Source organism: Lepeophtheirus salmonis, chromosome 9 (assembly GCF_016086655.4).
Source record: "Lepeophtheirus salmonis chromosome 9, UVic_Lsal_1.4, whole genome shotgun sequence".
Classification (NCBI taxonomy): Eukaryota; Metazoa; Arthropoda; class Copepoda; order Siphonostomatoida; family Caligidae; genus Lepeophtheirus; species Lepeophtheirus salmonis.
Genome location: NC_052139.2, coordinates 12,751,318 through 12,779,085, shown reverse-complemented (window position 1 = coordinate 12,779,085; position 27,768 = coordinate 12,751,318). Strand labels below are relative to the sequence as shown.

General features: G+C 33.0%; 1 protein-coding gene and 1 long non-coding RNA gene across 8 annotated transcripts; one reads left to right on the top strand and one right to left on the bottom strand.

The window, feature by feature from the left end:
- Nucleotides 1–1,918: 1,918 nt before the first annotated feature.
- LOC121124511 (uncharacterized) lies at nt 1,919–2,657 on the top strand. Its single transcript, XR_005866321.2, has 2 exons — nt 1,919–2,189; nt 2,305–2,657. It is a non-coding gene; the product is annotated as an uncharacterized lncRNA (long non-coding RNA).
- Nucleotides 2,658–16,210: 13,553 nt separating this feature from the next.
- On the bottom strand, nt 16,211–27,011 carry Sos (Son of sevenless). Of its 7 annotated transcripts, none has more exons than XM_071891274.1 (15): nt 26,894–27,011; nt 26,383–26,835; nt 26,233–26,313; nt 23,928–24,476; nt 23,705–23,838; nt 23,510–23,643; nt 22,961–23,430; nt 22,482–22,901; nt 20,709–20,819; nt 20,055–20,210; nt 19,804–19,986; nt 19,460–19,744; nt 18,672–19,392; nt 17,316–17,739; nt 16,211–16,432 (listed from the first exon to the last, which is right to left on the bottom strand). In XM_071891274.1, exons 2-14 carry the CDS (start codon nt 26,821–26,823, stop codon nt 17,360–17,362), a joined length of 4,065 nt encoding a protein of 1,354 aa, XP_071747375.1. In that variant the 5' UTR covers nt 26,824–26,835; nt 26,894–27,011; the 3' UTR covers nt 16,211–16,432; nt 17,316–17,359. The 7 variants fall into 7 exon arrangements, with proteins under 7 accessions (XP_071747375.1, XP_071747376.1, XP_071747371.1 ...); XM_071891275.1 differs by having other exon boundaries at nt 17,320–17,739; XM_071891270.1 differs by having other exon boundaries at nt 16,211–17,739.
- Nucleotides 27,012–27,768: the final 757 nt, after the last annotated feature.

The following is a 27,768-nucleotide window of genomic DNA, read 5'->3' as shown; positions in this document are numbered from 1 at the left end:
GACACAAAAAGAATCAAAATTCTTCTGGTTTCCTCCATCATAGTTTAGATTCTTATCTATTAATTTTATTGGTGATTGTTGCTTTGGCTTATCCGTTATTCATTTTTTCTCCCGTTATTTGAATGTGGGTTATTATATTTTCGAGTTCGTCCTCAGTCTCTACATCTTGAAAAATGTAATCTGGTAGAAATGACTTCGAAAGGCCAACTCTTACCTTTGTAGCCTATTAGAACTTCGTATGTAGACCGCTTCATCCCAGAATGTAGGGCTCTATTCTTCATAAGCTGAACGAATCTTAATCTCTCGTTATAACAGTCGGGTTTTTTTATCTTGCATCCAAGTTTACAACATATTTTCAATGTCCTGATTAGCTCGTTCGATACTCTCCTGATTTTATGAGTGGTATGGTTTAGCTTGAGCGATTTTTAAGGCCAACCAGTACTCGTTTAGACTATTTACCACTCTGTTTACAAATTCACGGCTATTATCGAGCTGTAGAATAGATGGCGTACCAAGCAACGTAAATATGTCGATGAGCTGATAGTCTACTTCTTTTATCCTCTTTGATTTCAATGCCTTGAGAACCGCATACTTAGTGAAATGGTCTTGATACACCATTATAAATTTGTATTCTCGGTCAGGATAGGCATGTAAATCGATAAGATCGACTTGACAGTGAGAGTTAAACTCAAAAGACACCATTGGCTTTACCACAATACCTCTTTTTGTACCTTTTTTTTCTGGCATGGCTCACATAGTTGAAGAAATAGTTCAACATAAAAACATAAAATGTTCTTGTATTTTTGAGCAAGTTATTTCCACCTTTTCTTTCTTCCACCATGACCAATAGGCGAAAGGGTCTTATCCAGAATGACAAATAATTCAGATCCTGAGATATAAAATAAAATATTACTCAAATTTTCTTTGAAGGGATGTATTAATTTGGTCTTATTTCCGACTACAATTACGTCATAATGTTTAAGAAGCCAATATACTTATGGTGTATTCTTTATGATTGCTTTTGCTTTTTTAACTTGATCAATTAAAATTTGTTATCTCGTTTCATAAAGAGAAACACTATTTTTAGCAACGTTGGCTCTTATTTGAGACAATACATGGTAGAATCATTGTTGCATGTCAGCCTGAAGTGGCTCATACTCTGGCACTTCACTGTCTTACGACATACAAGCACTGGGTCACTATAACATGATAGTGGTAAAAACGTTACGGAAAAAAACATTGGGGTATTTATTATCGTGAAGCAATATGATTGCGATTAATTTCATTGCAAGCCAATATTTTCGTATGTAATTTCGTTGCAATTTATATTATATTCGGACAATAAAACTATTGAATGATGAAGAAATCTCCCAGGATGGAACCCTGTTACTCTATAATAGACCCTGGACCACCGGTTGTGTAGGTGAACTGCTGAGCTCCGAGCCAAGGTAAATTTATCCGCCGCCGCATCCTTGAGCATTAAGGTATCCTTCTAATATACCATAATATACCCCGGCCGATTGGTTGTAGAGGGGAAGTGCTGGCTCCAATTTAACTCCACCACCGCTGCATTTCTAAGAAGCAAGAAAACTGTCTAACATACTATAATATACCCCAGCCCAATAAGTTTGATATGCTCATGACGTTTTAATACAAACAATGGAAAAATATGTAAACTCTTTGGTAGTCCTACATTAAAAAAAATGATAAATGATAACAATTTTTAAACACAGGAGTGAGCTGAGAGTCTTACATTGGAATACTTTGGATTTAAAAAATTAATGTAAATATTACTACATTAATATAAATATATACTGGTCCGTGGCCATAATGATTAGTGCCACATATATGGCGTGCATTCATTTGAGCAACACTTATTTCAGCGATGGTCATCATATTAACATTCATTTGAGCAAGTATTCATTTCCGCATGCTTCATTTCAGCGGCATTTTAATATAGTAATTATTTTCAAATAAATTACTTCATTATTAGACGTCATCACTCATCACACACCAGAGCTGTGTTCAAAATCAAAATAGAGAAGTCTGGAAGGAGCCACTGAGTTCTTATTGGATTTCGTCACAACTCCTTAAGCTTATTTGGAAGGATGAATTACAAAACATATAAAGTAGGATGGTACTCAAACACTTCGATCTATGGGTCCCCTTGGAGTAGGATCTTTGAAAAAGTATGTTCATTCTCCGATCATTTTTGTTGTCTAATGTTATGACAGTAAACCTTTAATTCATGAACCATTTTCGACTTGATTCCAAAACATATTACTTTTATTTTGTTCTTTTTAGGAGAAGGTTTCACGGGAGTTTGGATGAATATTTTGGGTACTCTTTCATCTCTCTGCTAGTTTCATTGACAGTAGAAATTCTTATAGGACAAAATTAAACTATAGATTCTCCCAATTATTAATGTAAAATGTATTATAAACTTATAGATTATTCTCATTAAGAATATAGATTGGAAACCTGTGAAAGACGTAGATGGAGTTTTTTAATAATTTTCTAACTTTTTGAAAAATCTTGATTAATCGTGGATGATAGCTAAATTATTGTGCCAAATCATGATTTTCATTAATTTACTATTGTGTTGATTGGTTTAATAGAAGTTACGAATTATAGAATAAAATAAATAGTCACACTTATTCCGAATAAGATATAAAAAAATGTTTTAACTCTAAAATATGTTTTACTATTGACTAATAAGCTATTTAGCGCGTGTGGTGATGCAACATCAATATCATACGAATATCTACTCACACTTACCAACATGGCTGTTTCAGTTTGACACATTCTTGTCGAATATTATATCAACTAGGGGTTTGGTTATTATGTTTCATGTGTACAACAAAAAATATTTAATGGTTAAAAGTATAATATTAATCAGTAATAGCTGATAGGTCAGGTCTGATTTATTTTTACTTAGATATTTGTATATCGGAGCAAATTAGTGTAAGTTACAACTTGTACTTAAAATAATTTTACCAATCTATCATCTTGTACGTGCCCATCTTGACCTTCATCTTACCAATAATAATACACTTTTTATTCGTATAGTCCTCCATCTTTCCATTTACTTACTTCCACTTCCACAATTTTCAAATTATACATTTGTTTCTATATTTAACGCGTATCCACCTAAAAAATCAAGAATAGGCATATTATTTATATTTTAAATTAAATTATTAAGTCCATCATTTATCTTTTAATATTTTTTTGGGGTGTTAAAGGAACTGATCCTGATATAATTAGTTGAACAACTTCTTGTAAGTCATTTACCTTAATAATGACTTGTAGAAGCTTCCTAAGTGAAGGGTTCTGGCTCTCCATGGAAGACTGGAAAGCCATATGCGAAGACTTTAAGGAGTTATTTGTTTAAGGTAAACTTTCTTCCGTTCTTTTATTGATATTCCATAAAGCTGGTCGATATTATGGCCCTCTTCTTGTTCTTCCCATATATCTACCGATTTAATTATCTTCAAAATAATTGATAATAACTCTGAGATTCTCAGGAAATATTTCTGTGTGGATCTCAAAAGTAATTTTATCAGGATGGGATTAAATGTAACTCCATATATGGAGAAGTACAGTTATCTTTCGTTATTCGTCTTATGGTATGCACTAAATATATATTTTTTCCCAATGACAGAGGAGCTTCATCCCAAAATATTTTGAACAGCACCCCTATATTTCCCAAAGTAGAGTTTTTTTTCAAAAAAAATAAGCCCCCAAAATATAATCCAGTGGAGGACCCTGAAAATGTAAATCATTCAATTATTCTACATTTGATGAATAAAAAAAAAGTTTATTTTGGCAAATTTTGATAGACATTCGAATATAGTATTTTAAATCTATATCTCTTTCGAATTATTTGAAAATCCTAATTCATATATAATTAATTAACTCAATTCAGATAACCTAAATAAATCATTTATTATCTTCTTAGCTATTCCCCACGATTTTAAATATAGGTTATGTTTTAGAGGCGCATGATGCTTTCCTTTATTTGGATATCAAATCATTATATAGTCGACAAAGGTTTCTACCGGAAGCAGAGTGCAAGAATATATCCCTGAATTGAAGATTGCGGAGGTGGAGTTTAAAATACCTCGGGGCTCAGCACTTCACCTGTACTAACTGTGGCTCAGGGTATATTTTGGGATATTAGAAGGGTACTTAGATGCTCAGGGAAACAGCGGTGGATTAATTCAACTTGCCTCACGGCCCACTAGCTCACCTACACAACCTGTGGACTAGCATATATTATAGCATGTTATAAGGGCTCTTTGGTGTTTAGAAACGCAGCGGCGATGGAGTTTAAACTGCCTCGATGCCTAGCACTTCCACTGTACAGCCTATAGGCCGGGGTGTATTTTGGGATATTAGAAGGGTCCTTGATGCTCAGGGAAGCGGCGGCGGATAAATGCAACATGCCTCGGGGCCCAGTAGCTCACCTACACAACCGGTGGGCCAGGGTATATTATAAATTAAAAGAGTTCCACCCTGCGACGTTTTTCATCATACAATAGTTTTATCGTCCAAATATAATATAAATTGCAAGAAGTTGCACACGATAATATTGTCTTGCAATGATATTACTCCCAATATTATTGTGAGCAATAATATTGCTTCACGATGATATTATCCACAACGTTATTGTCTCACAATGATAATGTACACAACGATATTACCACGCAACGTTATTAACCCAACGTTTTTGTCCGTAACCTTTTTACCACAATCATTTTATCGGACACCACGAGCACTAGAAATCACGGGGAAAAAATTTTGAGAAAATTCTTTTGCAATAAATGATGAAAGTAAATACATTGCCTAAGTTCCAGATTAACAGGGCTGGGAGAGTTGTGTTAAATACAATCGTACCCCCAAATACAATTTAAATTATCCTATTTTTCTGATACACCAAACAAAAGAAAACTTTATTTATACTTGATGTGTCATTTCTAATGATGGAAAGTCACTATCACAGTAATACTCATCATTTTAAAACTCATCAAATTTATTACTTCACTATTATGACTTCATCAAAAGTTATCCTTATAAGTAGAGATAGACGAAGCTTTTCAATTGCCCAAGGAAAACGAGGTTCTTTGGAATCCGAAGTTTTTTTGAGCACCTCCTCCGGAGCGGCGAAGTCGATTATTAAATATATATATCATATAAAATATTCAGTTTCTCTGTATATCAATAAAAAATATCGAAGCTCATATTTCAGTTTTTACTATATAAGCTGGATGTCCAGTTATTATTCAAGTCTGTGGTACTAAGTCAAAACTGGAATAATCTAGTTACTCATTTGATCTGTTTTCATGTTCAAATGCCAACCAAAATTGAGAGGAAAAATATTGTACTGCTTTAATGGTCAATCTTTCTTTCTCTCCTGTATCTTTATTTCTGTGAAAGAAAAAGGGTTTCCTAGTCCATTTGCAGTCCAGTTATAGTTCGAAGCCTAGTTTGAGATCTCTTTGATATTTTAGATCAAAGCCCTACAATAAGAGGCTGGTGAAAAGGCTGACTGCATAGTTAGCTGAAGAGAAAGAGTTTTCTAAGTCATGTAATTAAACAATATTGTAATACAGGCTCAAAGCTCATGGTTTCCTATCCAGTCGGGAGAAGGCTAAGGATCTTCTTCGTCATCGTATTAAAAACATCATAGAAGATAGGGCCCTTGCAGCTTCCCATCAAAAAGCTGATTCAATGTACGCAGCTACAGATATAGAAGAAATACCGAAAAATAAGAAGAGAAAACTTTGGGATACATTTCCTGATTCTGAAGATGAAGATAATCAGATTTCGTAATCCATAGTTTCTGAAACAAGGGATGATGAAACCCTGGCCTTATATCGGGAGGCACTACGTTGCTGCTAGGATTTGTGTCCCCTTTCGTACTGGTAGGAAAATAGCAAAGTTTACCCTGAAGTTTTTGAAGGTGCTAAAATAGTACCTGGTTGTCCCTCTGGGTCATTTGACTCTGAGATATTAATTTCTACTGCAAGCACGTAATAAATGTTAGGCGCATTTGTCTTAGCCCAGAAAATTCGGAAGACCAAATTTTTCTTTCTAAGAAATTTCCATTCTTCAACTACGGTTAATAAGAACTATTGATATGGAACTTTTTATTATTATTTTGGGTATGGGACATATATATATATATGTAGTTCTGTAATGTTTACATCATATTGAAATTTATTTATATATATTATATACTCTGTCTAAAATTATAAAATGTTGGATCATTTGTTAGCAAAATCTTTACTTAACGTCATTTATCTCATCTTGTTTGGTCATTTATTGCAGGCTGTATTTATATTATGTCACCTGTGGTTTCAGCTTCGGGGGGGAAGGTAAGTTCTAACTTTGACCTTTGGCCCGACTTCAGTTGACCCTTCATCGGTCTATCTCTACTTATAAGGATATAAAGCAGATTCAAGCCCGAATTACCTAGTTTGTCATATGCAAACTTCTATTTGTGCGGTAAACATCTAGCATTTTCGAATATATTTAAATCTATCTTAAGGTTTGTTTCTGAAGGGCAATTATCATTATATTTGAAAATAATTCCCCCTTTTTCTAATTCAAATGTGTTTACTTCATACTAACTCAATGAACTTATGCAATCAAAATATATTGTTGATTACAAGAAATAAGTTAATGGCACAAAGCACAATTACCTATGCCCTATGCTTGGCTTTGTTTTTCTATTTACAGGCTTTCATTTATATTTATTATACACTTTACCGACATGTGACCCCCATCATCATATATAATGCCTAGATAATGTATAAAATGGTTTTTATTATATAGTTTGCCTGAGACCATCAGGCATTATATATCAACTCCAGCATCTAGGAGATCTGAGATACGCTGCTTTTTGCTTGATACTCGCCCATTATGATTAAATGACTTAATGATTAGTATAGGTTGTTTATGTAAAAAGGACAGCAGAAACATAGTATCAAAAAATAATCACTAAACCTTTTCATAGTAGTGAGAAAATAAACATTAATTAACAGTCCATGTTTTGTTGATCTACCTGTATATATATTAAATACAATTTTATACAGATTGTAACTTTTATAAACGAACAAGCGAAGTGAATAATTTACCATGCTTGTGGTCAGGATAATACAAAAATTCAATATTTAATGGATGGTCGCATATTTTTGATGTAGCACATTATAAATTCAAATGCCCACAGATATATTAATCTTAAATATTTAAACAGAGGTTAAGAAAATATGAAATTTGAAGTTATCAACCTTTTCGTAATTGCAACCTGATTTTTTTTTTATTTACCAAAGCTACCATCATTTTTTCTTTATTCTAGAAAAAAGAAGAACAAGTATAAATGATCCCTAGTACGGGAAAGACAAAGAGCAACTCTGAAGATTTGTTCTGTGTAAGTCCTTGTTGTCCTCGGAGTAGAATTGAGGCTCAACATAAAAAGTAATTCATGCCTATGACTAAGTTAGATACGATGTGTTTACTTACTCCATCTCATTCCTACCATTAATTAATTTCTTTACTTTATTGAATTGTTTAACATAATAATCAACGGCTTTTAAGCAAATTCCCTAACGTGTAGTAATTGGTGCTGGAGGCAAGGGAGTTTTGCAATAACCACTGAATTTTCGTTTCTTCACACTATAATGTATATGAACTCATTAATAGTCCTAGTTAAAACAACATTTATGTTATATTCTTAAATGTAATTTGTATTTTCTATTCTACTCCAAATGACAAAATTATGAACTACTTCTAGGAAGGAGAAGGATCCCTGGATGCGGATCCATATATCCGAATGATTTGTAATTAAGATCCATCCAAATCACCATGGATTACTTTATACTTTACACGCAGATCAACATTAATATTTGAATAATAATTTTTAATTAATAATTAGTTTTAGTATAATATTAATAGCTATTATAAAAAGTCAGCAGTAGTATGACGTATTCATATTCGAACTCATACATCAACAACTGACATCCCACTCGAACAATATTAGTATATATTTTTCTAAATTTCTTATACACTCACCTTATTATTTCAAGGAATTCCATTTTTGGGCATGACTAAATCTGGGTTTTGGTAGAAACCCTTTTTAAGAAAGCAGGTGTGAGACATAGGGTACACCTGAATTAAGACTTTTTTATATCAACTGCCTGTTTTATTATTTTGAAGGAAGAAAATGAATATAAACTACTCCTACATTATAAAAAGCATTCGTGCAGGGAAAATATTATAATTGTATTTCTATTCTCATATATATTTATTTTATTATTCAAATTAAATCAATTTACACTAAAGATAGGCGAGAATTCTTCTTTTAAAGGGAGATGTTAATACACACAACTAGTTAAATAACGAACAAAAAAGAAGAAAGAGCAAACGCATCAACCGTTTTCCTTTTCTAATCGCTTTTTTCTTTACGCAAATCACTCACGTTAATTTTCAGTTTCTTTTTCTTAACATACTCGTAGTTCATAAAAATTTGATTTTTTGTGCATAATAATGACCAAATCAAGCCAAACCTGTATTAAACGGCCAAGCAAGGGATACTAAACGAGCGACCGCATAGTACAGGTGATTTCTTGAACAGGCTTTCCTATTGTGGAACAATTGTAAATTTGAAAATTGGTTATGGCCGCTTAGGGCTGTGACACGCTTAAAATAGGTGGTGGTAAGACCAGGTTTTACAATAATTGAAATACAGGAAAATTTTCATAGTAATAAATACTAGTTACTAGCTAGATATCAAAATGACTTAGCGCTGTAATTACATATTACAAAATGAAACGTAGAAATTTAACTTGTACGATTTGGTATTACAGGTTGCAACTTCTACAAACATCACAAAACCCAAGTTTATATCCTTTTATTCCTACTTAAAAAACGATTAAATCTCGTTATATCTTTTTTTAAATACAAGTTTTTGATTCTTATTTTCCATTTATTTTCAAAAAATGCCGGATCTCGTTCTTTTTTCTATTTAGAAAATGTTAAAGAAATCAGTTCAACGGTTCTATAAATATCTAAAGAGGTAACACCTATAACTACACAGTACAAATTTAACATTTTTTTTTAAACTTTCAATATTTGACTTTTTCCCATTTTCCAAGGTCTATAGAAACTAAATATATATATCATTTACAATTCCTTCTCGTAGAGCATTGATATGGGTATCAAATAAAAGCCAATAAACTGTGCTTCAATTTTTATAATTATGTTATTCACACTTTAGCCTTTAGTCTTACTAAAAATATATTGATTCTCAATGGTTTATAATAAATTTTTTGAAACTGATATATTTATTTCTGTGGTATTCCACAGCTTGCTTTTTTTTACAGTTTCTCTGGTCTTGACCGGTGGTAATCCTAGTTGCAAATTTACTCATGGACACTTTTACCGACTTTACAAACTCCAATACTCCTCTATAGTTTTTATTATTTTTCCAGGTATCAATCGGTGCAATAAGCCAGTCACGTTTCAATCCGAGAGTATGAAAAAGAAAAAAGTGTGACTCGGGTCCTGTCCTACCAAGTCTGTGAGAGATGTAGTTTGAGTGATGACTGTAAAAGTTACCTTGCCTTTCCTATAACACTCCCGATTTTGGTTTTTGATAGCTTGATTTCCAGCTTTTGTTTTATAGGCGTTGTCAAGCTCTCATGTGAACTGAACAAGGTGAATGGTACTACTAATTTCTGAGTCAAACAATAACCGTGATTTCTCATTTTCTTCAGAACAGAGGTTGCGAGTTCATTATCAATACTTTGATAATAGTGAAGCATTTTCTTATTCAATTAAAAATCGTCGATAGGAGCATCGGCAGCAGATTTTGCTGTTATCCCGTGCTTTATTTAAAATAAAGGCTTAGCCCCCCCCCCCCTCTCTAGTTTGATGATGGTTTTTGTATTTAGTCCATTTGAAAATATGAATATTTTCATAGCAAATTCATATTTTCATAGCAAATTCATATATTCTTAGCCATCAAAGGGGCTTGGTCCAATGAATATCTCGACTAGATTTCTTACCGAGAATAATCAGGCACAGTTCTACTACTTGATGTCTGCCCTTGGAGATGTCTTCCCTAGAAAATTGTTTTTAGCATTAATTGATAATTATTTTTTTCTTTTCATGATCGCCAAATCTTTTTCAACGTTGACTAAAATTCTTGGATTGTCTTTATCATGGACCCAACTTTCTTTAATTTACCAAACATTGTATTGTCCGGACCCTGAGTCTTGCGAAAAATAGCCTACCATACTCCTCCAATTATCACCTCTGATACATGATGTTGGCAAGCGAAGTAGAAAACTTTTTGCCCAGGTTTGTCTTCAATCAGTTTTGCTGCACTGTTGTTGATGTAACTATTGCTAGCTGTTGAGTCAAATCCTAACCAACAATGTTTTTTTTCAGGTTCCATGATTCCAATAGGTACAATGTAACAATGCATTGTTGAAGTCCAGTGGAACCTGTTATAAAAGGAACACCGAGGAATTTCCCTTCCTTGTACTGCAGAGTATAGAGTTATTAGCCTTGTTCAAGGAAAAAAATGTATATTATTATATTGTCTTCTATTTTTGTATACATATACGTGAAGATAATAATAATTTAGGAGAATACCTAAAAAGAAAGGGAACTTTTTATATGTATACGTTCGTGCCCCGGTAATTCCTAGAGAAAGAAATAAACTTAATGTATGTGGATTTCACCAAAAGATTCCTAGGTTAGATGTAGTAATTGTAATACTATCATGAATAGTATATACTTAATCAGTGCAACTCCATCTAACCAATTAAAGGAACATTAAAAAAAAGAAAAATATTACCAATTACAAATTAAGCTAAAAAACACACCGGATTTACATCATTAATTAAAATATATCTTCGGGCAAGCAACATTGTATATTTGGATAATATTTCAATTTATTTTCTTTTGAAAAAGGGAATTTCGTTGTTTTTTTTATGCAAGACACAAATTTTAGAGCAAATATGAATGCCTTCCCAAAAAAAAAATCAAATTCCTTACCCCTACGTACATATGTAATTATTGAAGAAAAATATTGGATTGATTATTTATCTATTTATTGTTAGAGTTGTAGATAATATGACCTGCCAATATGCTACAAATACGAAAAACAACATGTTAACCCTGACAATTTAATAAATGTTTTGGAGGAAAGGAGCTTAGCTGTCATGACGTTTGATTAGATTTTCCCTCTAGAGATAAAACACAGAGGATGATTATGCAAATAAGAAGTTGACGCCGTCTTATTTGACCAAAATAGTCAAATTGTAGTAGTAATAAAAATATATATTGACATCATAGAGGGCGCTTCAAATATTTATATGTTCCTACAATATTTATTTATGAAACTCTTTTGTTTTTATAGAATTGTAGGATAACTCCATGCAAGAAATTGAGTCATTAATGTGTAAATAACGATATTTTCTATTGTTTTGGCCAACTATCTACAGGTTTTAAAAAAATCAATTGTTTTTGCTCAGTCCAAGTATTCTATGTTCTTTATCTCTATGGATTAGGAACACGCAGCAGCTATAATTTGATAGAAAATAAACACAAATCCCACCCTATATTTATCTAGAAAGATAAAGGCAGGAAATAATCTGCTTTAGATCTTTGATTCTACTCTAAGTCCAACAAGGACTTACCCTTATAATTAAAGTTGATATTTTTTTAATGAAAAAAAATACTTTTAATAATTTGAAAAGGAGAACCGGTTGTTGCATGTGCTCTTTCTTCTTTTTTGTTCCTCTTTAATAGGTCGTCGTGATGTTAAATTCTCCCTCTGAAGTAAGCATTCTCGCCTATCTTTGGACTTAAAGTAAATTGTTTTGAAATCCATAGTAAAAATTACAGGAAGTCCCCACATAATAGTGTTTGGAATTATTCTGACTTCCCATGTAGTGCGGTATATTCACCTAATATCGCTGGGTTTTTTTTTGTTTTTGTTTTTTGATATTACAGTAATAAATTATAAAATCTATACATCGAGGTAAACAAGAATGTTTGTAGTTGTTAAGGAGTTTATTAATACTATGTCTATATATTCATATAATAAAAGTGTTTAATTTTGCATAGGGAAGAGTGTCCTATAAGTATTTGATTTGATACATGGATTTAAAACTTTTGGTTATTACTTATTTCATTATACAAGCATGCAATTAAAAAATTTGCTGAATAAATATTTGTTAAATTTAAACTATTTAATTTTTACAGTATTGAAATGAACTGATTACAAATCAATTAAATACACAATTAAAATTAAATTATAGATTTACTTAACAAGTATCTTGTGTGGCATACTGGCATATATTATTTTAATTAAAAATCAATTCTACGGGTTTTAATAGTAAAAAGTGGTGGGCGGTAATATCACCTTAAACTATTTTCCCTCAAGAATATTTTGCCTTGAAATATAAGTAAATGAGGTTTATACGTCGTTATTGTTCATTTTTGATTGAAATTGATGTTCCTTTTAAATTTTATAAACCAAAATATATAATATTTATTACTATAACATGCATTAAATATTTGATTTCCGTTGGAATAGCCATGGAATTATGATCTTACCTCGTATTATACTTGTTCGTTAATCCATCATTTCTTTGATAATTAAAAACGGAGTAGTAATTAGAACTTCTTCCGCTCGAATCGAATCGAAAACATTACATAATGAGATTTCTATAATATGTATGTATTGAAATTTTGTGAAATAACTACATCATTATTTAATCATATTTTGAGGCGAAATATCCTTCATGCAAGATGTCCTGAGGCAAAATAATTTAAAGCAAAAGTACCTTGTGCTCTACAAAAATTCCTGTAGAACGCGGATTTTCTTGTTCCCAAAAACTCAAAAAAGGGAGACTCATTGTATATGTATATGAATTTAAATATATTATATTTTTCCTGTATTAATGCTTTTTTAAATGACGAAGGCTCTCTTCTTTAACTAAGGTAGTAGTTCATTTACTCCCCCCACCCCAAATCATATAATAGACAGCTGATATTAAAAGGGGTCTTAATTCAGTAGTGACATACGTCTGTCACCTTCTCCTTCGCTTTTTTTTCCCTTACACACTTATCAACTCTACTTGGAACCTCGTGTTACTCTTCGCCATTCATGAACCCACGTACTACTGATTACTTAATTTTTAGATGTTTTCTCTTCAAGAATGTTTTGAAGACACGATAAACACTGTTCATGCTACCAACAAAAAAAAAATACATTCCCTAAAAATGCTTATGATTTACAGCCCTGGTTGTTGTATTATTAACATATTTCATTTTTTATATTTATACATATAAGGCTGGGGAAAAAGTAATTTTGCATTTCCTGTCGACGAATATGTCAATAAAATCATGGAAAATATCGAGATAGTTTGTCATATAAGCAGTCGTAGCATCGCTCAAGAGCTGAACATCGATCATAAAACCGTTTTGAACCATTTACAGAAGGTTAGATCCAAAAAAGAAACTGAATGCTTGGTTATCACACGAGCTGATGCAAAAAAAATCTCCTGGACCGAAGTTCTATCTGCGAATCACTGCTGAATTTAAACCAACTCGATCAATTTCTGAAACTAATTGTGATTGGCGATGAAAAATGGATCACTTACGTCAATGTCGAGTGACAGAGATTGTGGTTAAAAGGCAACGAAGCGGCCTAGAATTGACTGTCAGGAATGTGATGCTGTGTATTTGGTTGGATTGACATGGAATAAGCTACTATGAACTGCTCCCCTACAACCAAACGCTCAATTTTTCCCTCTACTTTGAACAACTCCACGGTTTGAAGATGACGATCGAACAGAATCGGCCAACATGGCTGAATAGGAGAGGAATCGTGTTTCATCTAGACAACGCCAAGCAGCACACATCATTGATAACACGCCAGAAGCTCCAGGACCTCGGATGGGAAGTTCCTATGCATCCAACCTACAGTTTGGACCTGGAACATGTGACTACTACCTGTTCTTGCCTATTGTGAACGCCCTTGGGAGTACAAACTTGCCCTCAATAGAGGCCTGTGAAAATTGGTTGTCAGAGTTTTTGCCAATAGGGACGAGGGCTTATAGGAAAAGGGTATTATGAAGTTGAATTCTACCTAGGTCATTTTGCTCGGCCGTTGAATTATCTATAAAATCGTGTAACTTGATTTTATGTAACACGTATCCTCACCCTCCCCTACCCTTAAAAAAGTGAATATACAGTTTTGTGTTTGGCGAAGACAGCGTTCCAAAATGAAAGTAAAAGGAGAAAAATCGATACATTCTTCAGTATCAATACATACGACCAAGTTGACAAGGCGGAGCAGGCGCCCAAAAAAAATGATGCTACTTATGGACCCAATACAGTATCAAATGCAACAGCAAAGCAAAGTTGAGGGACGCTCTGGTGGGCCAATCACGAAAATGTTGATAAAATAATGGAAATCGTCGAGTTGGACCGGCATGTGAGCACTTATTTCATAGCCCAAGAACTGAAGATTAGCTAGAAAACCGTTTTGAACCATCGAAATCGGATGGACCCAACTATGTTAATTTTATTGGCAAAATAAAGCGAAAAAACGCTCAGAGCTTTTAATTTCTTATAAAAAGCTTCAACTTGGAACATATATATTGATTGTATTATAACATTTTCTGAATGGATAGTGGTGTATGTGTATGTACTCTTTTTTTATTTTAAAATGGTTTTATTTAGATATGTTTTTTTAAAACTATTATGGGTGACTTTTTAATAATTATTTGATAGGATTTTTAGGTATTTTATGTTGTTGTTTTTTTTCTTTTAGACTTTCTTCCATCAGTATTTTATATATTTTTTTTTAAATATTCTGCTCTTCTCTATTAATTTATAGTTTTTTAAATAATCGTTAATTTCTACAAAGATCAGATAGAACTTTTTCAACATCTGTAGTGCGTCAACAAGAAAAAAATCAAAATTAAATTTAAAGAAAAGGAGAAAATCTCAATTTATTTTTTTACTTCACATATATATATATTAAAAATAACCCAATTATTGTCTTATTAATCAAATCTGTGGGTTTAATTAAGATACCTCAGAATTTTAACTTTAGTTTAGAACAGGGGCCACTAACCCCATGCCCGCGGGCACCCGTTGTCTTCCTCTTACTCGCTCCCTGGACTTGTTCTACAAATATTGTATACTTTTGATTTCTTGATTCGTTTGTACATATTCTTAGAGCAGGATGCCCTCAAGAAATTTCGGCTCTAAAAAGGTTATTGGCCATTCGTCGTTTAGAACCATTCTTAGATTTAATATACTTAATTTGGCTCGGATACGCCCAGTGTTGTGTCGGTCCAGTCCAGTCTTAGGACCGGTACTGTCGATCATAAGGGCTCTCAATACTAGAACTGATTTAAAAAAAGTAAAGTAACGTCATCAAAGACCGATCTTGCTAAGTTTTTATGACCTAGACCGGACTGCAGTCCTAAAATAGGACCGACACAACCCTGAATATGGGCCTTTTTAAATAAAATCTATTAATTTACCATTCTTTGATTGTGAAAGTCCATCTTTACTTCTTTAAGAGTGTAATTTGTGGCACACCCGACGGGCTAATAAGAATAAAAATGGAATACAATGTAATCCACGCTCAATTTTGAGAAAAATCATTTTATCTTGCTTTAATATTGAGGGATCACATGTTTCTTTAAAATTTAAAAAATATATAATATAATAACTAACATTGACTTATTTTAGTGTGGCAATATAGGGTAATCATTACGTAATAAGTAGATGTCAGGATGATTGATAATCGCACCATAATTATGTAGCTAGAAACGGATTACAGAAAGGAAAAAATCATCTAATAAAGGAATTCCAAGACAATATTTTGGTATATAATTAATTTAAAGTAACAAAATCCAGGGGAGGGAATATAATATGTATAGTATAGTTTATCACTCCATTTAAACACTTTTATTGTATATAATAAATAACAGATAAGCAATTCGTTTTGGGGGATTTTTTTTTTGTCAAAATATAAGACGGAGATAGAAAAGAAGACGCGTTACGCGTCATTTGATGGATTGATATAAATATATGGAGATATTTCGTTATACCATCATCCCATTACTACTCAGTATATTATAATATATTATGAAGTATAATAGTAATTTATCAATTTTTTCAGTAACAATTAACATGATTTTTCTTTATTATTGATTTAAAAATAATATAGAGGAAGAAATGTTTAGAAGAAGACACGAGGAGAACAATTAAAAGAAAGGGACTCTATAATGTATAAATGCACAGCTATAAGTATAAGTTTGGGTTTAAGGTGGTGGTGGTTGTTATCGTGTTGGGGTTTTTGGGGTCACATATATATAAATATATATGATATACACTCCCAACATATTGAAGAAACATATAATAAATGTAGGGGTTTTTCGAGATAAATGTACGCTAAATAGATGTGCTTTTAATAATCAATATCTGAAAAATTGCAAAGTATTTATATGTTGTGTACAAGTTGGGATTTTGTACAAGTAGTAACTGATACGAGAAAATTTAATACAAATTACTAAAATATGAGTAATCTGTGCCCCATTATTAAGTTCAAATGCCCACAGTGAAATTACTCTTAAATACATAATAACCATGTAATCTTAATAGATCAAAATAAAATGATAGTATCAGTTAGTAGATGGTGCTTAGAATGAACAATGTTGTAAATAAATCACGGACTTTAAGGCGAAGAAATTACCACTTGTACAGTTTGCTTATGCAATTTGTAACTTGTACACAACATATATACTTTGCTTAAGGGACTGTCTAATTTTAATTGTAAACATGGAAGAGCTCTCGAATATTATCCCCTCAGGAATAAGGCGTCCCTAAGTGGCTGTTGGAATTCTTCACCTAAAAACACTGCATCAGCTGATAATAGTAATATACTCTAAATTGGACAAAATAACTGTTCTTTTCGGGAACTTTTTGAGGACTTGGGGTGTATATTGAATAAAATTGATCCTTGATATATATTATAAACCATTTCTAATTACAAAATTAGAGAAAATCTCCGTCATTATTGAAGACTTTTTGATGAGTTCGGATACATATCGAATAAAAGTGATCTTTGATATATATTATAAAATAATTTCCAATAATAAAAAGTTTTCCTCAAATTTGTTGAACTCAGCTCAGGATGCACATTAGAAAATTTGGATGAATAAAGTGTACATTTATCAGGAAAGCCCAGTATATAGGTATAATTAAATATGAGATACCTACAGTGTTTGCACACACAACAGCGAAAAAATGAAAACAATTTTTAGATAAATTTATATGGAGGAGGTCTAGGCGGTAGCTGGGGTGTTCCATTCGGGTGAGAGATGGAGGAGGAGGGTGGTCCAGAAAGAGATGAGTCAAAAGTAAAATGACTATCAGAGTGATTTCGATTATCACTAAGTAAAGAGGAAGTAATCTGGGGTTGTGAATGTTGATGGCGATTTGTTGTCGTTGTTGTAGATGATGATGAAGAAGAGGGTTGTTGCTGCTGACATGAGCGTGGATTTTGTGAGTGGGAAGTAGATGATCCCGATGACCAACAGGGTGAGCTCGATTGACACCAAAGAGGACTTGAATTAGGACTAGTTCCTTCCGATCCGGCTCTTAAATTGAGTGGAGGAGGAGCGGGATAACGACCAGTGGCTGCAAATAAATCATTTCATTAATAAAGATACAATGCTTCTCAAACTTTTTTGAATTGTACCCTCGCCTTTCAAACACCATTAAAGTAGTAATTTCCCTAGCCATACACCAGGGATCAGCAACCTTCAGCTTGCTATTTATTTCTAGTGGAAAGGCCAGTTTTCACACCATCTATAAAAAAAACCTTGGAATACTCTTTTGAATGAGTTTTGAACTCTTTTTGACAATTCTACCCCCCTAAAAGCGTGATGCCAACCCCATCGACTACACCTTTAGTCCATCATCCAAATACCAAGGCCTCAAAGCCACTGTCAGTCACCACTGGGACGCCATGACTGAGGACTACATCTACAGCGGGCGCTAGGCCTTCCTACCCTCCCCCCACCCTGGAAGCCATCATTGCCTCTAAGGGGGCTATATTCTGACACATATCCAATTATATATTAATTTTGTTGATATTCTATTGTTAATTAATTTTAATAAATTATATCTTGTTGAATTTCAAATTCAAAGTGTTAAGTTTTTTTGACCACCCAGTATAACTCTGAGCACACAAGAGTCATCAGCTAATATTCCTATATGTGATTATGAATAATATATCATTATTTTCAGAAATATTCAACCATCTACTAAAACACGAAACTTCACTAATCTCCTATTAAGTATTCTACCGCAAATCGTCCTAGAACCCAACTAACTAGATAGACTCTGTAAGTATTTTGTGCAATAGGTCAATCAATTTCAACTTGCACTATTTGTCCCATATGAGACAGGATATTTCCTAAATTTATGAGTGAGTCGGAGAAGGATGTATCAAAGGAAAGGCCTGATAAATATACTCGTTAAAAATATTTTCGCACACCCCACAGTTTGAGAAGCTCTGTTAAATCTAATTATATATAAAAATAAGAAAGGAAATATTAAAAGCTTACATTGAGCTCCAGTCATTCCTGAATGTCGTCTTGGAACAATCGTTGGCGGAGACTGAGTAGAAGACGAATTTCTACGAGGAAGAACAGGGTCCATAAGAGGAGACCGGGATATTAATCTCGGTGGAATAGGTGGGGGCGAAGAAGAATCTCTTGGAGGAAGTGGGGGTATATCAGATGTTATTATTGTGGATTTTGATGGTTTAGGTGGGAGTGGAGGAGGTTTCGAAACGACCAACGGTGTTGTATTACTACTACTATTGTTGGTGGTGGCGTTGGTGGTATTACTGTTACTACTCGACAAGGAAGTGGATACACTGCCTCCAGTACTAATATTTGTAACGATCGGTGAAGGAAGTATAACTGGAATTTTTATTGGATCTGAATCTGGAGGGGAGGTCGTTGGAGTTGAAGGCCCAGAAGCAGGGGACTGATAAACCGGAGAAGTTATTGGAGATGGATCTTCTGCATCACCACCACTTCGAACAGAGTGTGTTCGAATCTTCGGTAGAGGATTAGGATGATTTTTTCCGGGTAGGTTTTTAGGTTTTATACCAGGAGATCGTAGAGTGAGACCCTTCCATCTAATTTTTCCTTCGTAGACTTTTTTCTTAGCTGCAGCATCCATAACTCTTGGCTCAATTGTGATAGAATGTTGCCATAGATGATCCGTTATCTCCTTTTCACACAATTCTGGAAATGGCTCTAAGTTCTCAAGGTAATCCTAGAATCAATTCAATAGATATTATAGATCACTGGGAGGCTAACATTACCCTCTAAAAAACACTTACTTTTAATTTCTTAACTTCTGACAGGCAGTAAGGTTGATTCTGATATTGTTGAATTTCAGAAATGATTTCTGCAACTTTCCTTCTTTTTGAAAAATTGATAAGACTATGAGGTGGTAGAAAATCTAGATTTCCTTCCTCTAAAAACAAAATATTGGTTTGATATTGACCAAAGAAAGGAACACAAGGAGGATTAATAGACCGAAGTTTTTCCCAATATATCTTAAAGTGGTCTTCGATGTATGAAGAGGCTTCCTCTAGGGATTTTAACAAATGATTTGCAACTTTCTGTAAAATAATAATGGCAAATATTACTCAATCCATCACTACAAATAAAATATTATTACATCTTTAGTTAACTGAAGACGATGAACCGCGGATGAGTTTAAGGCTGACGTAATTGCAAGAACACCATTGAAGTTATTGTGCTCCTGAAGAACCAGCATTATTTCCAATATCCTTTGTACTAAACAACCTCGTTCCTCAATATTTTCCGTTTCAACTATTAACTTTTCTAGTGTACGAGTGAACTAAAATAAAAAATAAAAACACACACACAATTTGTAAAATAAACTTTAGAAAATTTAATAACAATTACATTTGTCGTATGTCGAACCATTCGCAATAGATTAGGACTTCTCTTATCTTTATCTTCTCTCGTCCAAGCTTGATCTACTAATTCAGAAGGCTTAACAGCTCGATAATAGGAAAATTCTAAAAGGGTCAACTGCCTAGCAATTTCGATAGGATGATACTATATTGGAAATTATAGAAACATATACATTATACACCGCGACCGGACTATTGGTCGAAAACATTTTTGCTGAAGGACAATTTTGCTGAACGAACATTATGCAGATCGGACATTTCGCCGACCATTGGGCCGAAAAATGATATTTAATATATACGACTGTTAGGTAAATTAATTAGGATTAAATTGCAGAAATATTTTTTTTAAATAATTAATTATCATATAAACCCAACACAGTAGTATTATATGTATAATGATCATTTATGAATATCATTAATAAAATAAACATTTTTCTGCAGAAGAAAACTCATTAATTTACCTTAATAAAACATATATAGCATATAAACAATGCCTATTTATCATACTATAATTTTAAATTGAATTAAAATATATAATCATATATATCAATATATTAAATACCATTTTTGGGCTAAATGTTCCAAATACCCGTTTGGCAAAATGTCCTTGAACCATTTTTATACATTAATATTAAAAGCTTACGGTCATAATTTTAGGCCAGTCAGGATCCGGACTTTTTATAAACTCTTCTACAGGTGGTGGAGATCGGTCAAAATCGAAAGTAATACCCTTGTTACTTTCTTCGTTGCTTAACTGAAAATGAAGATATGTTACTCAAAATTATCCTTAATATATTATAATCAATCTTTTTATTGAAAAACTTTTCATTTTTTTAAATATTAGAACAACAGTCGGCAACTACTGTTGCTCCCTAAAAAAAGGACCATTATTTCTACTTATGTGAATGTTGAGAATTATCATGGAGTTACAAAATATATAATTCCTTGAGGTGAGGCATTTAACTTATTTCGTCAACTTTCTCTAGGAGTACCCAAGCTCAATATATACAGCACGCATTTTTTCCCTTTCCCCTTTTATTTACCGACTGGTCCATTAAAATATGTACAATTGAATTGAAAACTTCAACAAGCTAAAATTTACAAAGTAAAATAGAATTTCAACAAAATTAATACTATAAATAGATGTGTGTGAGCTCTCTTAATCATTAATATAGCGGCCATTTGCGGCAATGATGGATTTCAGGGGGCAGTGGCGGAAGCCCTGGTACCCGCTGCAGATGCATTCATTTGGAATGACGTCCAATTGCTGACTGACAGTGGCTTTGAAGCCTCGGTATTTGGATGACCAGCACTCCAGGGCTTCCTCTTGACATGCCCCATATCAGGGCAGTAGGGGGCCTAAAGTGCCAGAAAAAGAGTCCAAATGACTCATTCAAAAAAAGTGGCCTCTCCGCCCTCACAAGGCTCTTTCCACCCACTTTTTTAATAGCTGTCTGTATAGTCTGGTGTGAAATCCCGAGATCTCTTGCATGGACCCTCATAGACTAGAGGTGATTGGCCTGGGCTGTTTTATTTCACTCTTCTGGGTCTACTTTTGGTCTTTTTGACAGAGTCCTTCTCCCTCTCCAGCCTTTCAGATTTACTGACAGCATAGACGGTGGTACAGGAGACGCTTAACTGCTTGGAGTGTGCGATTGGAAATTCGTGGTTCAAGTATCATTTTCTCGACTTGTACGTAAGGTAGAGAGCTCAGGTTTGTTTTGTAACTAATTGTTTATGCTTGAATATATCGAAATATGAATTACTTTCAATCACTCAACCGTCATTAATTATTAGATTATTGCTTGTTCAGATTTCAATGACCTACCCGTTACTAACAAATGACTATTTTTTAGAGATGAATAGTAATTAAATGAAATAGATTATGGAATTAAAAAAATCATGTGTTAAGGAATATAATTTTTTTTTTTTGTTTAATCTATTTATTTTATGTTATCAGAATAATAATTCAGTTCCTTAAATTCCTTAAAACATTAATTACATGATTTTTTTAATTCAAGTATCTCCTTTATTTCAGAACTATTCTACAAACAGAAAAAATAGCCTATACTTAGTAAAAAAAAACAGGTAGACTTTGGATTTACATTTTCATTGATTTTCAATTAAAAGTTACTTTTTTGCAGTCAACAGTGTCATAACAGATTTATATTACATACATAAATATTTTATCAAAGTTTGAATTTTATTTTTTCATATAGAACCAAGTTCAGATTGTTGGTTCACTCAATTTAATATTATACATTTAGAGAAGCATGAAGATCTAATAGTTGACAAACACTGGCTTAGAGTTCATTACTTAAAATTGAAAAAAGGAAGTCTATAACAAACAATAATTAACTGATCAATAATATAATTAAAGTATTTAAAGGAAAATAATAAAAAAATTCAACCTTACCCTTCGTTGTACTATTTTACTAATGCACTCAACCCATTTTTTCATGGATTTCCCCGCAATTTGATCTAAAAAGGAAGTTAATTTGTGCAAAAGCTCTAAATCTTGTTCAAAATCATAAAAGTGTTGGTCCACCCAATGCTTAAGGACATTAAGAACACGGAATTGAACAGGCTGTGAATACTCTCTTCTAAATCTCTTCATTTCAAGTGCATTACGAATTTTGGAACTTTTTTCTTCCGATTCAGATTCCGAGTCACTTGAAAATTCGGGATCGGGTATATGGAATCTGTCTATTAGTAGATCCAAGAGTTCATTAGGATTAGAAAAACTTCTGTATGTGGTTAGAAATGTCTTCATGAACATTGGATCCGCGTAAACATGATAGGTAAGTCTTTCAATCAGTTTGATCAGCGTTGCTCCCTTAAAAATAATAATAGAAATAGCTTTGTTTTTCAATATTTATAACGAAGAATGGATACCTTGATCAAAGGTACACCAGATGTCTTTGCCGTTTGTTCGAAAACGATATTTTGGGGGCTATTAGGCTCTAAAAATTTGTATAAATGACTGGGAGGAAACTTAAGTGGATGTTTTTTCTCTTCGTTGAACAAAATAAGATCCAAAGTCCTTTCCAGCATGGATTTTGTGTTTAACATGACGAGAGCAGCCATCCAATTATTTTTTTCTTCAGCAGATTCAGCTTTGAATACAATTCGAGGCTGGTCGCGAGGTTCTAATTCAAATGTATGTCGAAAAGTATCATCATCTTCTCGGTCGTAAATATCCATTCGGCGTATTAGATACCTTTTGACGAATCGATACTCGGGTTGAGAGCCAGAAATAGAGGTGCGTTTTGTTATATGTTTGCAAATAATAATCAAACCATCACAGAGAAAAATATAACGCTCAGTTAATTTCCTTCGACCATCCAATATTTTAAGTTTTCCTTCTAATTAAATAAGTAAAAATAAAGTATTATACAGAGATGAAAACATGAAGTTCATCATCATCCATTAAGATTTTCTTACCGCAAACTAGTTCTGAAGAATTTGATGAAATTTCCTTCCCTTCCCATCCAACGATAGAATGCTGAAGTTGATTTAATTTAAATAAACTCTGTTGTCGACTCATACGACAAGGACCATATTTATGAAATATATCACTAATGGATAAAGAATAAATTTTGCATTCAGGTATGTAAGATTTTTTTTTTTTTAATTTACCCCGGTTTTCGTTTGGTAGTAGAGCCTACACTTTGCACAACACTAGAAAGTTTCATGTGGAGAGGACTAAGCATAGCAGTCACCTGTTTCAATATGTCACGTTCCTCCTTTGAAGGTGTTAACTTCATAAGTTGCTATTTTAAATAATAATTATTAAAATTTATTATTATTTTAAATAATAATCCTAATTGAGACACTAAATATTTAAAACTCAAAACCTTACCTCAATATATATGAAGTAATGAAAGCAATGATACACAGGACCCAATAAAAGTTTTGGCAAATAGAATTTCACGGCTTCTCTAAATCCATGACCAGATGATAGAAGCGCTTCGCAAACTTCAGGTTTAGAGACTAGAGAATCAAGAGTAGATCGGCATGATTCAGATAGAACATCCGTAGAATATTTATCGTACACATCGAACTCTTCAGCCTCAGCTAGCTCTTCAAAACATGATCCAACAGCAGAAACGTTTCCTTCTTCCGTCATTTCTAATGTATCTTCCAAAGATCCAGTAAGAGTCATTGTAAGCTCAGTAATGTCTGTTATATTAGAAAATATTTGGTCAAACTCCCACTGAGTTCCAATGTTATGTGTCTGAAAGAGTTCACGAAATACTTTTGTAATCATATGTAAATCTCTGAGATATTGTTTTTCATCCATGATGAGATCTTTCACAACTTCGTCGTATGTTTGAGCGGCTTGTTTGTTTGCAAGTTCATCGTCATTAAATGTGAGCACTTCGTCTTGATAAAACATATCCATTAGAACCTATGAAAAGAAAAGGGATAACTTATAATTCTTTTAAACAATATGACCAATCAAGATTAGGGCTATAGTATAAAGAATAGGCATGCAATCAAAATTATCACTAAAACAATTTACATATTTTGGGAAAAAAAAAAGAATGGAAGAGGTTTTTATTTTCTTGGTTTTTTGAATGCTTACAACAATAATAAAATATGTATTTTGATATTTGTAGAAAAAAAGTTTTTGACTTATAGATAACAATCTACTTTAATTATCAGATATCTCCGAATTATATATAAGAAGAAAAATTAATACTTGAATAATAAATTGCTCTTTTTTTTTTTTTTTTTAAATGAAAGCGCTATTTTTACATGTTTGTGTGAGTGTGTGTGTGGTTGTGATTAATAGAACATGAGTAAGTGAAGATATCTCAGTATACATATTCAATCAAAAAGTGAGCATAAATTAAAAAAAAAAAAAAAAAAAAAAAAGATGATTGAAATTCGTGCAAACTACAAAATAAGAAGTAAATTAACGTCAATAAGGTTCGTTTACAAAACATATTTCTTACCACTTGACCCTTTTTTAATTAGATGAAGAATTGCAGCGTAAATAAAGGGGGAAAATAAATGTATTAAATTAAACCTTATTGATGATGGCACAATACTCAAATTTGGAAAATATACACAAAAGCTGAGTAATGCCAAAAAAAAAAAAAATTATATACAAAGATCCTCAGTCACTTGTACGGTATTCTAGGTCCAATGAGCTTAAAGAATGTTTAATTAACTGAAAAGTAAGAAACAAAGCAAACATATTCAGAAGTATGCAGATAATTAATTAATTAAGGCCACTTGTGGTTTGCTTGATATTTAACTATATTATTATTATAGCCTCGCTTATTGGTTCAAAATAATTATAATGACGTATTGACAATAAAAAATAAGCATTTTATAGAGATCATGGCGCGATGACAATAATGAATTATAGACAAAAGCTGCTAAATCAAATAGGATAAATGTCCCAATATAAACCCTAGCATGTGTTTTTTCATAGGGGAAGGGGGAGGACTTCCTCCCTCCTCAACCACCAACCACAAGTGACGATGATGATAATTAGTGATATGCTACGAGTTAAATTTTGGAGTCGAGCATTTCCGAGTTTATGTATGTAGGAGAGGGGATTGAACGATTACGAATTACACGCGTTACTCGCCCTTTCACTTTTTGCTCGCTAACAAACTTGTCAGACAAAAAATCATATATATATATATAAATATTGAAAAATTGTCCTAGTAATTTATGTTCCGCAGATTAACAGATGGATTAAGTCCGACTTATAGGAATGTGCAATATATTTTTGGATTGCCAGCCAACACATGCTTTCACACTAAGAGCCTTTCTGGGACAGGGTGTTTGCTCTAGGCACGCTGGGTTACCCATCTATGTGCCTGCAGGGCAGACTGTGTAAGTAAAATATTAATATATCTGAGCTAAGCTCTTATAGGGCTCTACTTATGTACGAAAAAAGGTATCTTGGAGAAGAGAGATCTAGTTCCGAGTAATACTCTACTTTGATGCCACCGAGGCGAGTTTTTTGGGTATTTTTTAGAGTGGCTTCACACAAATCTAATTCTCATTGGGAATTTTACTCGTGACACATCACTAATAATAATACTGATGATGATGAAAGCTTAAGATATTTCCATTCTCATAAGAGCGATTGAATGTTTTGAATTGTATGTAAAGGAACATGTATTGTAGAGATTCATTATTACCTTATCCGCACACATTGCAACTTTAATATCCTGGCAGGATATTTGAACATGTCGAATATTTTTAACGTAATTTCCAGCGAGCTGAAAGAGAATTGAAATATTGATAAGAGAATGGAATAATGATGCTTTCTACTAAGAGTTGAGCCTCACTTTGAGAATATCTGCGGAGATGTACTCCAAGACAGCCACGATGAAGAGTGTGACTCCATCATCGATTTTGTTGACTAGAACCTCCTTGGAGAGAAGGGAGTGTATTTTATCGAGAGGGAGAACGAGATTGGCTCTCTTGCGCCCCCGAGACAGGGCTCCTTGAGCCTCATTCAGAGCCCATTTATCAATAGGAGTAGGAAACGTCCTTGAGACACGATCCGAGACGTCTGAAACTGTGATAGGAGTGGGTTTGGTGGTGAGCATGGCTAGAAGGCGAAGGATCAGTCCCTCCACATAGTCCAATGCTTCTCCTTGCGCCATCAGAGTGGGATGCACTTGATAGAGCACACGGGAGAGGGAACTCGATAAAAGACCCCTCCATTTACCACAGTTTCCTCTCCAATCGTAATTATTCTCTTCATCCCTACTCGAAATCGACATCGAAATCTCGATCTAGAATTAAGAATAATAAATAATTCTTCCAATAATAATAATTAATAGTAATAATAACAATAGTAAATCTTTTTCTTTCTTTCTTATTTTCCTTCTTCTTGATTCTCCTCTTTTCTTCTTCTTCTCTCTTCTTCACTTAGTTTATTCTCTAGCTAGATAGCCTAGCTACCTCTCAGGGAACACTCAATCAAATAAATATCCAACGCGCTCTTTTTCCTAGCTTGACAGGAGTGCAAAATAATGTTTTTATTTTAATAAACAGATTCAGAGGTGTAGAAGATATCCTAAAAATAGGTGAGTAACTTTTTATAGTTGGTAAATAAAAAACAGGGTTTTTATGTTTTGTTCTTTAAATTCTGCTGCTTCGATCTTGTACCTATTACTAATTTTTTTGTTTTAATTTTATGTCCTTTATTTATTTTTTTCGAGAATAGCATCAAATAATAAGAAATATTTACTTATAATTTATAAAAACAAGCAATTCAACAACAAAGTACTTTTCATTATTTTTCTATGAGTCCGGCCGCAATAAATTGCTAAATATCTAATATTTATTATTGCTAGAGTTGACTTTTTGTAAGGAAAAAATGAGTGCGAGGAGGTGGCAGGAGTGAGACATATCAATGTAAAGTTGATAATTCTGTAGAGAAAAATGCATGCAAGGAGAAAGGGGGAGGGGGAGAAATACTTATGGTATCGTTGTTTACAATACTGATGTGATTATCAGCTGCCTGTTTTATTATGATTTTTGAGGGTGTAACTAAAGTATTTATTAGCAAAATATTTAATGAAGATTTCTACGTATACCAATTGACTTAGACGTTTTTTTATCAGTTACAGTAGATTTGAACACACTCCATGAAATTGTAATTTATTATGAACCATATTCTCAGAATAATAACTAATGAAACGACAAAGTAGAGTATTTCGAAA

Excerpts from the sequence above, each read along its gene's own strand:
- Sos (XM_071891270.1), bottom strand. The coding sequence starts at position 26,823 with ATGTCGATTTCGAGTAGGGATGAAGAGAATAATTACGATTGGAGAGGA. Across the intron at positions 23,431-23,509 it reads TTCTTCAGAACTAGTTTGCG|AAGGAAAACTTAAAATATTG; the intron begins GTAAGAAAATCT and ends TTATTTAATTAG. Across the intron at positions 20,211-20,708 it reads ACTGGCCTAAAATTATGACC|TATCATCCTATCGAAATTGC; the intron begins GTAAGCTTTTAA and ends TTTCCAATATAG.